The sequence below is a fragment of the Pituophis catenifer genome, unplaced genomic scaffold (genome assembly GCF_029215685.1).
Source record: "Pituophis catenifer annectens isolate HBS135680 unplaced genomic scaffold, rPitCat1.0.hap2 SCAF_6, whole genome shotgun sequence".
Lineage (NCBI taxonomy): Eukaryota > Metazoa > Chordata > Lepidosauria > Squamata > Colubridae > Pituophis > Pituophis catenifer.
In genome coordinates this window covers 1,781,921-1,798,402 of record NW_027256886.1, presented here as the reverse complement: position 1 = coordinate 1,798,402, position 16,482 = coordinate 1,781,921, and the positions used below count along the sequence as shown (strand labels likewise).

Below are 16,482 nucleotides of genomic sequence, written 5' to 3'. Positions count from 1 at the left end.
TTTCCTTTTGGGATTTTTCATTGTCTCTCTTCAATGGTGTGTAGACGTTGTTTCTCCCTATGTGCCTGTTGATGGCTGATATTTCTATGTGCCTGTTGATGGCCGTATTTTGGACTTGGCTTGGTGTAGGATCCTTACAGTTTCCCAGTTGGACTATAGTCGAGTTTGTCCACGTGTTGTGAAATTAAGGAGTTTTCATCCTGTTTTCTACCTGCTAATCGGTGTTCATGGTTAAATTCTGCTAGTCTTTAACCCGTTTATCCTACATGGTGCCTCTTACAGTGCTTAGACTGTATATAGTAGATGACTCCTGTTTGTTTCCTTCTGAGGCTGTTGGGCCTTTTACTTGACTTGACAATGTTTTGAACCGTGATCGAATTGTAAGTCAAAGCAAGAGATGGCGGGTGGCAACTTGAAAGCTTTGCGGGTTTCATTTTGTTATTTTGGTCGTGCGTCGTGACGAATGGGGCAGGCGATAAATCGTCCGCCCGGCAGAAATGCTGCCGGCTATTTAGGAAAGATAAGTTTCCCGTCACTAAACGGCAGACAAAAAAAAAAAAAAACCGGAATCTGTTCCGATTTGTACAGAAGCTGATATCTCAGCCCCGATGCGTCCAGTTCTCACTTTCTCGGCCATTATGTGGGATCGTTTTCAGAGCCTGATGGATGATGCCGTCCACTTTCCTGCGATATTTATCTTCCCTTGCTTGTTCTCCCAGGCTATCTCTGAAGACTCAGGGTTTTTTTGGGGGGGGGGTTAACGGGAGGCTCAAATGGCACATTTTTCCATCGCCCGGTCGTTTGTAGGATTTGAAAGGCTTGTCGTTTTGTTTAGAAGACAAAACAGCCCTCTGCAAGAGAAGCCTTTTATTGGCCATGAATTTGAAGGCAATCTTATTTAGAGGTGCAGAGGGAAACATGCAAGCTGGAGCAAAATTCCCGACAGGAGGATGGCTGGAATATATTTTTATATATTTAATTTTTTTTTAAAAAAAAATTAATTTTGATTTATATGCCGCCCTTCTCCGGAGACTCAGGGCGGTTTACAGTGCGTTAAGCAATAGCCTTCATCCTTTTGTATATTTATACAAAGTCAGCTTATTGCCCCCACAAACTGGGTCCTCAATTTACCTACCTTAGAAAGGATGGAAGGCTGAGTCAACCTTGAGCCTGGGGAGATTCGATCTTACTTTAATTGCAGACAGCTGGTGTTAAATTACAATGCATTAGTCTGCTGAGCTATCCAGGCTCCTTGATTATTCACGTTCTTTCTTTGTTTTTAATTCTGGGAATTGCTCTGTGAACTGTTCACTTAGGGATAGAAGAGATCAGCAATAGCACTTAGATTTATATCCCGCTTCACTGCTTTACAGCCCTATTCTAAGCGGTTTACAGAGTCAGCCTATTGCCCCCCCCCCCAACAATCTGGGTCTTCATTTTACCCACCTCGGAAGGACAGAAGCAGGGGTGAAATCAGCAGGTTCTGACAGGTTCGGGAGAACCGGTAGCAGAAATTTTGAGCAGTTCGGAGAACCGGCAAATGCCACCTCTGGCTGGCCCCAGAGTGGGGTGGGAATGGAGATTTTGCAATAGCCTTCCCCCAGGAGTGGGGAGGGAATGGGGATTTTGCAGGATCCTTCCCCTGCCACGCCCACCAAGCCACGCCCACAGAACCAGTAGTTTAAAAAATGTGGATTTCACCCCTGGCAGAAGGCTGAGTCAACCTTCAGCCAATCAGGATTGAACTCCTGGCTGTGGGCAGAGTCAGCCTTCAATACTGTATTCTAACCAGGGGTGGGTTCTAAATTTTTTTACTACCGGTTCTGTGGGCATGGCTTATTTTGTGGGTGTGGCTTGGAGGTCATGTGACTAGGTGGGCGTGGCTAGCTGGTCAGAGTCATTTCTGGAAGGTCCTCACACTTACGACCAAGTCCTCGCACTTACGACCTGACTCATTTGTTTGCTTTTAACACTGATCAGCTGTAGGGCGGCCCTTTGAAGCCGCGCGCCAAGAGTTTAAACAGTTTTTTTCCCTCTAGTCATCAGCTGGGACTCGGGAGGCAGCAATAGATTGGGGGTGGGACCAAATAAAAGGTAAGAATAATGTGGCGGGGTGGGAGGGCAGGGGGGGAGAACCGGTTCGGTGACATCATATCGTCATCGCTACCGGCTCGGCCGAACCGGACCGAACCAGGAGGAACCCACCACTGATTCTAACCATTGTGCCACCATGGATGGATGGATGGATGGATGGATGGATGGATGGATGGAAGGAAGGAAGGAAGGAAGGAAGGAAGGAAGGAAGGAAGGAAGGGCAGTAGCACTTCGACTTACAAACCGCTTCACAGTGCCTTACAGCCCTCTCTAAGCGGTTTACAGAGTCAGCCTCTTGCCCCCAACAATCTGGGTCCTCATTTTACTGACCTCGGAAGGACGGAAGGCTGAGTCAACCTTGAGCCGATCAGGATCGAACTCCTGGCAGTGGGCAGAATTAGCCTGAAATGCTGCATTCTAACCAGTACGCCATCATGGCGGAAGGAAGGAAGGAAGCAAGGAAAGAAGGAAGGAAGGAAGGAAGGAAGGAAGGAAGGAAGGAAGGAAGGAAGGAAGGAGATGGGAATGAGAGGGAGGGAGAGAAGAAAGGAGGGAAAGGAGGAAGAGAGGAGTTGGGCATGAGAGTAAGGAAGGAGAGGGGAGGGAGGGAAGGAAGGAAGGATGGAATAGCCCTTAGACTTATATACCGCTTCGCAGTGCTTTACGGCCCTTTCTAAGCAGTTTCCAGAGTCTTGCCCCATAACCATCTGGGTCCTCAGGGTTGAAATGAGCCTGCCTGGCTGGGCAACTCTGAGAGTTGAAATCCAGACATCTTCAAGTTGGCAAGGTTGAGAAACACTGGTTTCTCTTATTCTTATTCTTTTTCACCATCAAAACCATAGTAACCTCAGTGTAACCTTCATTCAGTGCTATTGTTTTACGCCGGGGAAATTGCACCACTGGTCCCTGCCTTGAAATACTGGTTGTGATGCTGCGGATGAGATCCCTGTATCCAAAGAGGCTGGCTTTCATTCAGAGTAACAAGCCTATACCATCTCAGACAAGTGGCCGTCCAGTTTTCTTCTTAAAAACCTCCACTAATGAAGCGCCCACAACGTCTGGTGGCAAGCTGTTCCACGGGTTAATTGTCCTCACTTGTTAGGAAGCTTCTCCTTAATTCCAGGTTGCTTCTCTCCTTGGTTAGTTTCCATCCGTTGCTTCTTGTCTTGCTTTCTGGTGCTCTCTGAATAGGTTGACCCGCCCTCTTCTTTATGGCAGCTACTCCGATATCGGAAAACAGCTATCAGGTCTCCCCTAGTCCTTAACGCTGTCATTTCATCAAGCTGGCCTCGCCTAAATCTTCTCCCTTTTAAGTGTAAATTTTAAATTTTTACTGTATTTTAAAATATGGGTATTTTAAATTATGGGTATTAATTCAGCCAAATTTATTTAATTCATTTTATTCGATTTTAAATTTTGTATATCTGTGTGTTTTATTTCATGGCTGTGCACCGCCCTGAGTCCTTCGGGAGTAGGGCGGTATAGAAATTCAAACAAACAAACAAACAAACAAACAAACAAACAAACAAATAAATAAATAAATAAATAAATAACAGAATAACAGAATAACAGAATAACAGAATAACAGAGGTGGAAGGGACCTTGGAGGTCTTCCAGTCCAACCCCAAGCAAGAGATCCCATGCCATTTCAGACAAGTGGCTGTCCCATCTCTTTTTAAAAACCTCCAGTGTTGGAGCAGCCACAACTTCTGGTGGCGAGTAGTTCCACTGGTTAATTGTTCTCGCTGAATGGAAATTTCCTCCTTAGTTCTAGGTTGCTTCTCTCCTTGATTAGCTTCCATCGGTTGCTTTCTGTCCTACCCTCAGGTGCTTTGGAGAACAGGTTGACCCCCCCCCCCCTTTTCTGGGGCAGCCCCTTCGAGTTCACCTTCTGTTTGTTCTGTAAACAGGACCTCTTCTGCTGGGTGTGCCCCTCTGCCTGCCCCCACCCCCACCCACCCCGGCCTATGTGCGTGGCCGGCAAAAATGACCCCGGGCCGGGTCATCCCTCGGATCAACTAACACAAGTTTGTTTTGCAACCCGTGCAGGAAATGGAAGACATTCTCCGATGCTACATCGAGGAAGGAAATGCCGATATGATCCAGCAGATTGAGTTCATTATCAAGCAGCTGCAATCAGGTAAAAAAAAAAAAATTGATATACGATTCCCCGCAGCAAAGAGAAGCAGAGATGGACAAATTGATTCTTTTATCCAAAGAAGAGAAGATAATCTAACTTTGTTCCTATTCTGAAATTGCTTCCGGATGTTGTGCTTGCGATGAAAAGAAAAGAAAAAGAAAAAAGAAAAGAAACTTCGATTTTGTTTTGGTTAATTAGATAGGCTTGTTGTTATAGAAATGGCTTGTGCCTTTTTCCTTTTCTCCCTTTGCTCTGTATTTCTTTTCCCTCCCCCTTTTTTTTAGTTTTTTCTTTGTGTTTTATACTTTGACAAACTAATCAAAAGTCAAATGTATTAAGAGCCTTGATGGTACAGTGGTCTAAGCGCCCTGTTATTAACATTCAGCTGTCTGCAATTACTGCAAGTTCGAATCTCCCCAGGCTCAAGGTTGACTCAGCCTTCCATCCTTTCTAAGGTAGGTAAATTGAGGACCCAGTTTGTGGGGGCAATAAGCTGACTTTGTATAAATATACAAAAGGATGAAGGCTATTGCTTAGCGCATTGTAAGCCACCCTGAGTCTCCGGAGAAGGGCGGCATATAAATCAAATTTAAAAAAAAAAGAAAGGAAGGAAGAGAAAGAAAGAAGGAAGAAAGGAAGGAAGGAAGGAAGAGAGCCTGAGATAGAGAGCCTGGATAGCTCTGCAGACAAGGCACTGTAATTTAACACCAGCTGTCTGCAATTAAAGTAAGTTCGAATCTTGCCAGGCTCAAGGTTGACTCAGCCTTCCATCCTTTCTAAGGTAGGTAAATTGAGGACCCAGTTTGTGGGGGCAATAAGGTGACTCTGTATAAAATATACAAAAATATGAAGGCTATTGCTTAACGCATTGTAAGCCGCCCTGAGTCTCCGGAGAAGGGCGGCATATAAATCAAATTTAAAAAAAAAAATGTAAAGAAATCAAAATCAAAATCAAGCAGCTGCAATCAGGTGAGAGGAAAGGCGGACACGAGCTCCGCGTTAAAAACAAAGCTTCCTAAAAGCAGATTATATCGTTTTTATCTTGCGTGCTCCGCCCTCCGTTCACATAACAGTCGGCGCTAGTCCTGTTAAGATAGAAATAAAAATCCTTCGTTTTCAGTGCCTGCGTTAGCTTTGCAAATCAGCAGCTCCTTTCCTAAATCTCTCTACCTGTAGCCCAGTGGTGGGTGTCAAAAATTTTCGCTACCGGTTCGGTGGGCATGGGTAGGTGGGTCATGTGACTGACTGGGCGTGGCCAACTTGATGTCACTCACACCTACTCAGTCACATGACACACACACACACCTAGCCACACCCACAGGAAAAGGTAGGAAATTTTTTGGAATTTATTTCTTTTCTTTCTTTTTTTTTTAATAATTTTTTTTAATTACTAACATTACAAACAACATATACAATATTTCGCCCTGTGCTATACATAAGAAAGGAAGATTTGGTTCTTCGGATATATCCTCATGATCGCCAAAATCCACGTTCTCGGGGTACAGGTACCGAAGCATCCAATTTTCCCAGCGCATAGTCCACGAATGGTTTCCAAATTTTCCAGAAAATATCTTCTTTATAGTCACCATTTCTAATTTTAATTAGAAAATTTTTTGGAATTTCCACCTCTCTACCCCTGCCCTCCCTTCGCCAGTCGACCCTGTTTCCCCTCCTTTAGCGGCCCCGGCCCTAGCCCCGCTTCCTCCCCCACCACCGCCTCTTTGTTCGGGCTGCTTACCTTCCGCGGCGGCTGGTCCAGAGTCTGGAAGGCAAGTGGCTCTCAAAGAGGTGGTGGCTGGCCGCAGGCCGCTGAAAAATAACAGAGGTTGCAGAAAAAGCTGCTGCCGTCGCCGCCATCTTCTTCGCGCATACGCATCTCATTAGACTTGCAAGGCAGTGGGATGTGCGTGCACGAAGAAAATGGCGGCGACGAACATGGCGGGCAGGGCAAGCGAGCGGCGACGGGAGACCAGTTTGAGGGCATGGCCAGCCGGCTACCGTTACTGGTTCAGTGACCTTGGCCAGAATTCCACCAAAAGTTTGCGCGAACCGGTGCAAACCGGCTTAATACCACCTCTGCTGTAGCCCTCCACTTAACAACCGTTCATTTAGCATCCATTTGAAGTTACGACGTCACTGGGGGGAAAAATGGCTTTAAAAAGACCGTTTTTCACACTTAACAACTCTTCCAGCATCACCATGGTCACGCAATCCAAATTTGGACACTTGGCAAACTGGCTCGTATTTATGACGGTCGTCGCAGTGCCCCAGAGTCACACGATCCTCTTTTGCGACCTTCTGACAAGCAAAGTCAGCAGGGAAGCCCGATTCAATTAACAACCATGTTACTAACTTAACTTGGGAACGATCCACTTAACAACTGTGGCAAGAAAAGTCCATAAAGTGAGGCAAAACTTTCTTGTTTAACAACGGAAAGTTTGGGCTCAATTGTGGTCATAAATCGAGGACTACCTGTGTTTGGAAACAAGCACCAGCGCTGTGGCATAATACAAATAATTCATTTAAGACATCTATAAAGGGCATTTTGTTCATTTAAGCGTCTTTATGGCTCCAATCTTAAGGCCGGATAATTCCCAGCTGTAAAGTTTTGGTCCCAGAGGAGATGGTGAGTTCTAATCCCGCTTTAGGCATGAAAGCCGGCTGAGTGACTATGGATCAGTCTCAGCCCACCTCACAGGGTTGGTGTTGTGGGGAAAATAGGGGGAGGAAGGACAATTAGGCATCTTCCTCATCTTGAGCCATTTATAAAAACAATAAATTTAGGATTAAAAAGGGGGTTCTTTGGCTGATTTATAAGCATTTATATTTTCCCTTATAGAAGAGCCTCAGGACGATAGCGCAGAGTCTGACGACGAGGAAAAGGAAGACAACGCTGAAGTGAGTATGGATGCGAAACCCTTGGAAATCTAGATATAATCACAGGATAGATGAGAGTTTCTTGGCCTTTATCGTCTCTGTGGGCAACTAATTTTCCCAAGTGGCCGCATGAGAAACTGGGATTGTTGTGGAAGGCTAAGACAAAGGGATGTGAGGGTATATAGGCATGCCCACATGCAGATACCTAAATTAAATATATATATAATATATATATATCTTTGACGATGTCAGCAGATGGCTGACAAAAATAAAATTTTAGTAAATTTTATTAAAATAAAATAAATAGTAAAATAAAATTTTAATTCTTTTAAAATTTTAAAATCTTAAGTTCCGGAGTTCCCAGTATGTCTGCTTCTTTTTTTACTAATATACCTGGAACTTGTATTTTTAGAATAGTTTGTAATATATATTACAACAATATATATATTGTATATATATATATATACACACACACACACACAGAGACAGACAGACAGACAGACAGACAGACAGACAGACAGACAGATAGATAGGTAGATAGATGGATAGCAGGGACGCGGTGGCTCAGTGGCCAAGACGCTGAGCTTGTCGATTGACAGGTAAGCAGTTCAGCGGTTTGAGTCCCTGGTGCCGCGTAACGGGGTGAGCTCCCGTTCCTTGTCCCAGCTTCTGCCAACCTAGCAGTTCGAAAGCAGGTTAAAAATGCAAGTAGAAAAATAGGGACCACCTTTGGTGGGAAAGTAACAGCGTTCCGTGCGCCTTTGGCGTTGAGTCATGCCGGCCACGTGACCACGGAGACGTCTTCGGACAGCGCTGGCTCTTCGGCTTTGAAACGGAGATGAGCACCGCCCCCTAGAGTTGAGAAAGACTAGCACACATGTGCAAGGGGAACCTTTACATAACAGTTGCCTTCAAAATAGAAGCAATCCACACAGGCCGGATAGGGACCAATCAAAGGGCCAGATGTGTCCGCTCATCCAGAATTGCTAAAATAATCTCACCAGCCACGTATGGATGGTTCAAAATCTGCAAGATGGCAGGACCAGGGGGAAGGATCAAAGCCACATCTGTTTTTCCCGCCATCTTGCAAATCCCAAAGGTGTTTTTTTTTTTTTCGAAGAGGCAACTGGATTTTCTGGTTTTTCTTTTGAAGACATTTCGCTTCTCATCCAAGAAGCTTCTTCAGCTCTGACTGGATGGTGGGGAACGGAAGGATTTATATTCCTTGCAGACAGCTGGTCATTTGCATCCTTTTTAGAGACCACTTGGAGGTTTACCTGTGTCCTCAGGGACACCTGAGTGGTGCAAATGGGTGTGGAGCCTTCTGGGAACTGCTGAAAGGAGCTGCGTTGTAGACTGGAGATATTTATTTATTTATTTATTAGTCGCATTTTTATGCCGCCCAACTCCCGAGGGACTCCGGGCGGCTTACAACAGAGAATAAAACAATGCGAACAATAATAAAACAATGCGAACAATAGATGACGTCTTCTTACGCTAAGGGCTTTTTAAGGTTAAAGCAAGCAATTTCTACCACTTTTTTTTAAAAAAAAAACTTAAGAACATGGCTCATCTGAGCCACATTGTCATCATGTTGCTGTTTCCGTTCATTTCCGTTTCTCGTTTGTTTGCATTAATCACCCCAAATATTCCACTTGGGCTGGAGTCTAAATCTTTTCCCCTTTTAAATGTAAATTTTTAATTTGTTTTTAAATTATTGGGTATTTTAAATTTGTCTCGGCCAAATTATTTAATTCGTTTTTATTCTGTTTTAATTTTTTTGTATTTATGTGTTTTATTCTGTGGCTGTTCACTGCCCTGAGTCCTTCGGGAGTAGGGCGGTATATAATTCCAATAAAAAAAAAACAAAAAAACAAATGGAATTACGTAATTATGCTTTATGTGATTAAGTCACAGTTATTAAAATCAGAAGCTGTCAAACTTGCAGATGTCACCGGAAAAAAATAAAATATGGGTTATATAGGGATATCCTTCAAGAGAACATTAGAATAATATATGTATTGCCTTGTCGGTAAATAAATCATCTAAGAAAAGGAGAGGCTTACTTCGTTGTCAAACAAAATACTGACTTTTCAATGTTTACATTAAAGCCACTTCTCTGCTGGTGTTGTTGAGAAGCCGCCAATTTTAATTGGCAAAGCGGACCGGCAAAGCAAGTTTGAATTTTGAGCCTTTGAGTAACAAAAGTGGTTTTTTTATTTGCTCAGTGCGTGTTCTACATTTATTCATTTCTGAATTGGTTCTCGAAATGGCTTGGGAAAAAAAATGTGATGATACATAATTTCTGTGCAATCATTGCGCGGAAAAGCACATCGCTCCTTAGCTACGAAGAGGCCTGCAGACCCAGACTATACGGGTATTCCTTGATTTACGACCGCAATTGAGTCCAAAATTGCTGTTGCTAAGTGAGACGTTTGCGAAGTGAGTTTTTGCCTCATTTTTACGACTTTTCTTATCACGGTTGTCAAATTAGTAACCCGGTTGTTAAGTGAATCCGGCTTCCCCATTGACTCTGCTTGATGGCAAAGGTCGCAAAAGGAGAATCGCGCGACCCGGGGACACTGTCGCCGTCATTTCATTTCATTTTTTTCATTTCATTTTATTAGATTTCTATACCGCCCTACTCCCGAAGGACTCAGGGCGGTGCACAGCCAAACAATAAAAACACATACAATACAAAATTTAAAAAACAGAATAAAATCAAATTAAATAATTTTGGCCCCGACAAATTTAAAACCCCAAACTTTTAAAACCAATTTAAAATTGAATATATAAAATACTAAAAGATATTTAAAATTTTAAAAATCTTTTATAAAAGAGGAGGAAAATTAGGCCAGGCCGGCCTGGTGAAATAGTAAGGTCTTTAAGGCGCAGCGGAAGGTGCGCAGATCCGGGATCCTCCGTATCTCCGGGGGGAGCTCGTTCCAGATAGTAGGTGCCCCCACAGAGAAGGCTCTCCCCCTGGGGGCCGCCAGTCGGCACTGTTTGGCCGACAGCACCCGGAGGAGCCCCTCTCTATGGGAGCGTACCGGCCGGTGGGAGGCTATTGGTGGTAGTAGGTGGTCCCGTAAATAACCAGGTCCTAAGCCATGGAGCGCTCTAAAGGTGGTAACCAGAACCTTGAAGCGCACCCGGAAGACCACCGGGAGTCAGTGCAGCTCGCGCAGGAGAGGTGTTACATGGGAACGCCATGTCATAAATATGAACCAGTTGCCAAGCTTCCGAACGATGGCACGCGAGCCATTGCCCCAGTTCAGCTCCGCTGCGCATGCATGCACCCCTCCCGCCGGCCAGCTTTTAAGAGCCTCTGACGATCCTAGCTGACTTGCCTGATCGGCAGAGGCTTTTTTTCCTTTTAAAAACATTTTTTCTATAACCTCTTCGGCCGAAGAGGTTGTAGAAAATAAGTTTTTAAAAGCCTCTGATGATCCCAGCTGAGCCGCACGATCATCAGAGGCTTTTTTTTTTTAACTTTTAAAAGCATTTTTTCTACAACCTCTTCGGCCGAAGAGGTTATTAAAAAAATGCTTTTAAAAGCCTCTGACGATCCCAGCTGACTTGCCTGATCGGCAGAGGCTTTTTTTCCTTTTAAAAACATTTTTTCTATAACCTCTTCAGCCGAAGTGGTTATAGAAAATATGCTTTTAAAAGCCTCTGACGATCCCAGCTGACTTGCCTGATCGGCAGAGGCTTTTTTTCCTTTTAAAAACATTTTTTCTATAACCTCTTCGGCCGAAGTGGTTGTAGAAAATATGCTTTTAAAAGCCTCTGATGATCCCAGCTGAGCCGCACGATCATCAGAGGCTTTTTTTTTTTTTTACTTTTAAAAGCATTTTTTCTACCACCTCTTCGGCCGAAGAGGTTATTAAAAAAATGCTTTTAAAAGCCTCTGACGATCCCAGCTGACTTGCCTGATCGGCAGAGGCTTTTTTTCCTTTTAAAAACATTTTTTCTATCACCTCTTCAGCCGAAGAGGTTGTAAAAAAAAAAATGCTTTTAAAAGCCTCTGATGATCCCAGCTGAGCCGCACAATCATCAGAGGCTTTTTTTTTAACTTTTAAAAGCATTTTTTCGGCCAAAGAGGTTGCGGCTTAGCTGAGCATGGGGGGGGCCAGGGATTTTTGCTACCCGTTTGGACAACAGGACACCTCTGTAGACACACAGGATTACAGGTAGTCCTCGGCTTACGACCACAACGGAGGTTGGAATGATGGTGGTCGCTCATGGTCATTAAGCAGGACACCCACGTGATGCCCTCACTTAACGACCACAATGCTGGCTCTCCCCATTGTGAGATCGTTAAACGGATCGTGGGATGCCTTGGGGTGGGGGAGGCCACACTGCAGCCCCTCTCCAGCTGACATGTGACCTACCCGGGCCCCTCACACACACTCACACATTCACACGCACAACACACCCACACTGAAGAGGTCAGTTTAAAGGCGATTTGTCTTTTATTTATTATTATTTATTTATTTATTCAATTTATATACCGCCCTTCTCCTATTGGACTCAGGGCGGTGCACAGCCAAGGATAAAAAACATAACCAATACAAAATTTAAAATCAATTAAAAGAATTATACAGCTTTGGCCCACAATTTAAAACAATCCAATTAAAACCCAATTTACACTTAAAAAGCTAAAAAGAGCTAAAAAGGGGGGGGGTGTTTCACGCCAGCCCTGCTTGATGGAAAAGAAAAGTTTTTAGGGCACGGCGAAAGGCCCGGATTTTCAGATAGTTAAACTATTAGTGATCAGATAGTTAAGCATACAGTGATATCTGGCCAATTTTATTGAACCTGACCGGATCAAATTCCTGGAAAATTAGTTCATGCCAAGGATAACGGAAGCATTGATAGCTGTGCCATGGTGTGCCTATTTGGTCACCAATTGTTTTCCGAGTGCATTTCAAGGTGCTGCTTATTATTATCTGAAGCACTTCCTGGCATATGGAGCCCAATGATTGGAGGAACTGCCTGGCCAAAATAGTTTCTGCTCGCCCCGTGAGAACAGGCAGGGTGGGTACCCTCCAGGTCATCTATCAGGAGCTAAGTCTGCTTATATGGTGTAAGCCACCCCAGAGTCTTTGGATATGAGATGGGTGGCAAATGAATTTCAGAGAGAGAGGGAGAGAGAGAGAGAGAGAGAGAGAGAGAGAGATAGGTAGTAACAATAAAGATGAGATAGAGAGAGAGAGAGAGAGAAAGAGAGAGAGAAAGAAAGATAGAAAGAGCCTGGTGGCGCAGCAGACTAATAGCCTGTTATTAACATTCAGCTGCCTGCAATTATTGCAAGTTCGAATCTCGCCAAGGCTCAAGGTTGACTCAGCCTTCCATCCTTTCTAAGGTAGGTAAATTGAGGACCCAGTTTGTGGGAGCAATAAGCTGACTTTGTATAAAATATACAAAAGGATGAAGGCTATTGCTTAACGCATTGTAAGCCGCCCTGATTCTCCGGAGAAGGGCGGCATATAAATCAAATTAAAAGAAAGAAAGAAAGAAAGAAAGAAAGAAAGAAAGAAAGAAAGAAAGAAAGAAAGAAAGAAAGAAAGAAAGAAAGATAGATAGATAGATAGATAGATAGATAGATAGATAGATAGATAATGGATAGAGCCTTGGTGGCGCAGCGGACTAAACTGCTGTTAAAGTAGCACTTAGCTGCGAGCTGCCTACAATTATTGCGAGTTCAAATCTCACCAGGCTCAAGGTTGACTCCGCCTTCCATCCTTCCAAGGTAGGTAAAATGAGGACCCAGTTTGTGGGGGCAATAAGCTGACTTTGTATAAAAAAGAACACTGCTTGGGGGGGGGGGGGGCGAAAGCCCTACTAAGCAGGTATATACAAAAGTATGAAAGCTATTGCTTAACGCATTGTAAGCCGCCCTGAGTCTCCGGAGAAGGGCGGCATATAAATTGAACCAATAAATAAATAGAGAGAGAGGGAGAGAGAGAGAGAGACATAGGTAGTAACAATAGAGATAGATAGAGAAAATGGATAAATAAATAGATGAGAGAGAGAGAGGGATGGATAGATGGATGGACGGACAGCTGATGATAGTCTTTTATTTATTTGTCAAGTACGTATTAGATAATATATATAAGTATAAGCATGAATTGAATACATAAAATGAATACAATTAAAGGGAGCATTAGGAGAGGGACGGCAGGCACGCTGGTGCTCTTATGCACGCCCCTTACAGACCTCTTAGGAATGGGGTCAGGTCGACAGTAGACAGTTTAATGTTAAAGTTTTGGGGGTTTGTGGAAGAAACCACAGATTCAGATAGTGCATTCCAGGCATTGACCACTCCGTTGCTGAAGTCGTATTTTCTGCAGTCGAGTTTGGAGCGGTTTACCTTGAGTTTGTATCTATTGTGTGCTCGTGTATTATTGCGGTTGAAGCTGAAATAGTCATTGACAGGTAGGACATTGAGGCAGATGATTTTATGAGCTACGCTCCTCAATATGAGGGCCCGTCACAGAGAAAAGAGGATGGAACGTGTCCTCCAAGGGGCCAGAGGGCAGGACGAGAAGTAACAGGTGGAAGCTGGTTAAGGAGAAATCCCAACCTAGAAGCGAGGAGAAATTGTCTGATTCTGAGAACAGTTCGTTAATCGATGGAATATCGATAGTCCTCGATGTACGGCCACAATGGAGCCCAGGTCCTCTTCCCTTCTACGTCACAGGCCATTGTAATGTGACAGGATCTCTGGACTCACCACGTGCTAAGTTGTGTCTCGTGGGTTCAGCAGCCACAACCGCAGAGGAGAGCGCTTTCATTTCCTGCAGAAAGACAGATGTTTATCGGGAGTTTGGCAAGCCAGGTCCTTTCACGATTTGGAAGGCAGTTGGGTTCCTCTGCTGCTTCCCCTCTGGAAGCATCGGATGCAGCTCTTGGCTGGGATGGTTGGGATGATAACAGGATGCAGATAGTCCTCGACTTATAACCGTTGGCTTAGTGACTGTTCAAAGTTACAACGGCAGTGAAAAAAGGGACCATTTTTTGCACGCTTATGACCGTTGCAGCATCCCCACGATGACGTGAATGACATTCGGGTGCTTGGCGACTGACTCGCATTTATGACCGTCGCAGTGCCATGTGCCCGTAGGTCATGCGATCTCCTTCTGGAAACCTCCTGACAAGCAAAGTCGACAGGGGAAGCCAGATTCACTTAACCACCGTGTGACTAGAAATAGAAATAGAATAAACAGAGTTGGAAGGGACCTCGGAGGTCTTCTAGTCCAACCCCCTGCCCAGGCAGGAAACCCTACAACGCTTCAGACAAATTTATTTATTTATTTATTTATTTATTATATTTCTATACCGCCTTTCTCCCGTAGGACTCAAGGCGGTGTACAGTCAAGAAAAATATAGACACACAAACATCATAAAATTGCTAATTAAAATTATTACTTAGTTTGGTCAATTAAATAAAACCCAGAATTAGATAACATTTAAAAAATTTTTAAATTTTTAAATTGGACAAATGGTTGTCCAACATATTCTTCAAAACTTCCAGTGTTGGAGCAGCCACAACTTCTGGGGGCAAGAGCCTTGGTAGTACAGTGGTCTAAGGCACCCTCTTATTAAGCTGGTTATTAAGACCAGCTGCCTGCAATTACTGCAGGTTCGAATCTCGCCAAGGCTCAAGGTTGACTCAGCCTTCCATCCTTTCTAAGGTAGGTGAAATGAGGACCCAGTTTGTGGGGGCAATAAGCTGACTTTGTATAAATATACAAAAGGATGAAGGCTATTGCTGAGCACATTGTAAGCCGCCCTGAGTCTCCGGAGAAGGGTGGCATATAAATCAAATTTAAAAAAAAAAAAAAAAAGTTGTTCCACGGATTAATTGTTCTCACTGTCAGGAAATTTCTCCTTAGTTCTAAGTTGTTTCTCTCCTTGATTAGTTTCCACCCATTGCTTCTTGTCCTGCCTTCAGGGGCTTTGGAGAAGAGCTTGACTGCCTCTTCTTTGGGGCAGCCCCTGAGATATTGGAAGACTGCTATCATGTCTCCCCTGGTCCTTCTTTTCATCAAACTAGACATACCCAGTTCCTGCAACCGTTCTTCCTAGGTTTTAGCCTCCGGTCCCCTAATCCTCTTTGTTGCTCTTCTCTAGAATCTAGATTCTCTAGATCCTCTTTCTAGAATCTCCACATCTTTTTTACATCGTGGCGACCAAAAACTGAATGCAATATTCCAAGTGTGGCCTTACCAAGGCATTATACCAAGACTAATTTAAGAACTGTGGTGCTCCACTTAACAAATGCGGCAAGAAAAGTCACATAAAAGGGGGCAAAACTCACTTAACAAATTTCTCATTTAGCAACATAAAGGTGGGGCTCAAGAGTAAAAAGAGAAGGATTGACCTGGGCGTAAAAACGGTAGGATATTAGTAAATAGAACCTCTATGATTAGGTGCGCTCAAACCACTAAATAGTAAGTACCTAAAAGGGCACAAAGCAGAGACATCACCCTGCCATCAAAAATGTGTATAGTCAAGGCGATGGTTTTCCCAGTTGCAATGTCTGGCTGTGAAAGTTGGACCACAAGGAAGGCTGAGCGCCAAAGAATGGAGGCCTTTGAGCTCTGGTGTTGGAGAAGACTCCTGCGAGTCCCTTGGACTGCAAGGCGATCTAACCGGTCAGTCCTAGAGGAGATCAACCCTGACTGCTCTTTAGAAGGCCAGATCCTGAGGATGAAACTCAAATGGTTTGGCCAAATGCTAATGAGAAGGAAGGACTCCCTGGAGAAGAGCCTAATGCTGGGAACGATGGAGGGCAAAAGAAGAAGAAGGGGATGGCAGAGAACGAGGTGGCTGGATAGAGTCACTGAAGCCGTCGGCATGAGCTTCAATGGACTCCAGAGGATGGTAGAGGACAGGAAGGCCTGGAGGAACGTGGTCCATGGGGTCACGATGGGCCAGACACGACTTTGCAACTAACAACAACAAAAGGGCACTAAGGACATTGCTATTCTAACTGTGAGGAAGTTTCTCCTTAGTTCCAGGTTGCTTCTCTCCTTGATGAGTTTCCATCCATTGCTTCTTGTCCTGCCCTCAGGGGCTTTGGAGAATAGCTTGACTCCCCCTTCTTTGGGGCAGCCCCTGAGATATCGGAACACTGCTATTATGTCTCCCCTAGTCCTTCTTTTCATTAAAATAGACGTATCCAGTTCCTGCAACCGTTCTTCATAAGTTTTAGCCTCCAATCATCCCCTAATCCTCTTTGTTGCTCTTCTCTGCACTTGCTAAAGAGAATCCGAAAACAGTGCAGAAGAGGCATTCGGCCGGCATCTACCCTTCCTTCTGACATTTCTGCTTCTAACGGCCTCCGGGCAAATCCTCGCATT

At 44.2% G+C, this 16,482-nt stretch overlaps 1 protein-coding gene across 1 annotated transcript in view; it reads left to right on the top strand.

The window, feature by feature from the left end:
• Positions 1 to 16,482, top strand: part of ARMC9 (armadillo repeat containing 9) — a 153,988-nt gene that overhangs the window by 95,566 nt on the left and 41,940 nt on the right. The window contains exons 18-19 of the mRNA XM_070946560.1: positions 4,144 to 4,234; positions 7,074 to 7,132. Coding sequence (XP_070802661.1) covers positions 4,144 to 4,234; positions 7,074 to 7,132 — 150 coding nt within the window. The remainder of the gene's footprint in view (positions 1 to 4,143; positions 4,235 to 7,073; positions 7,133 to 16,482) is intronic.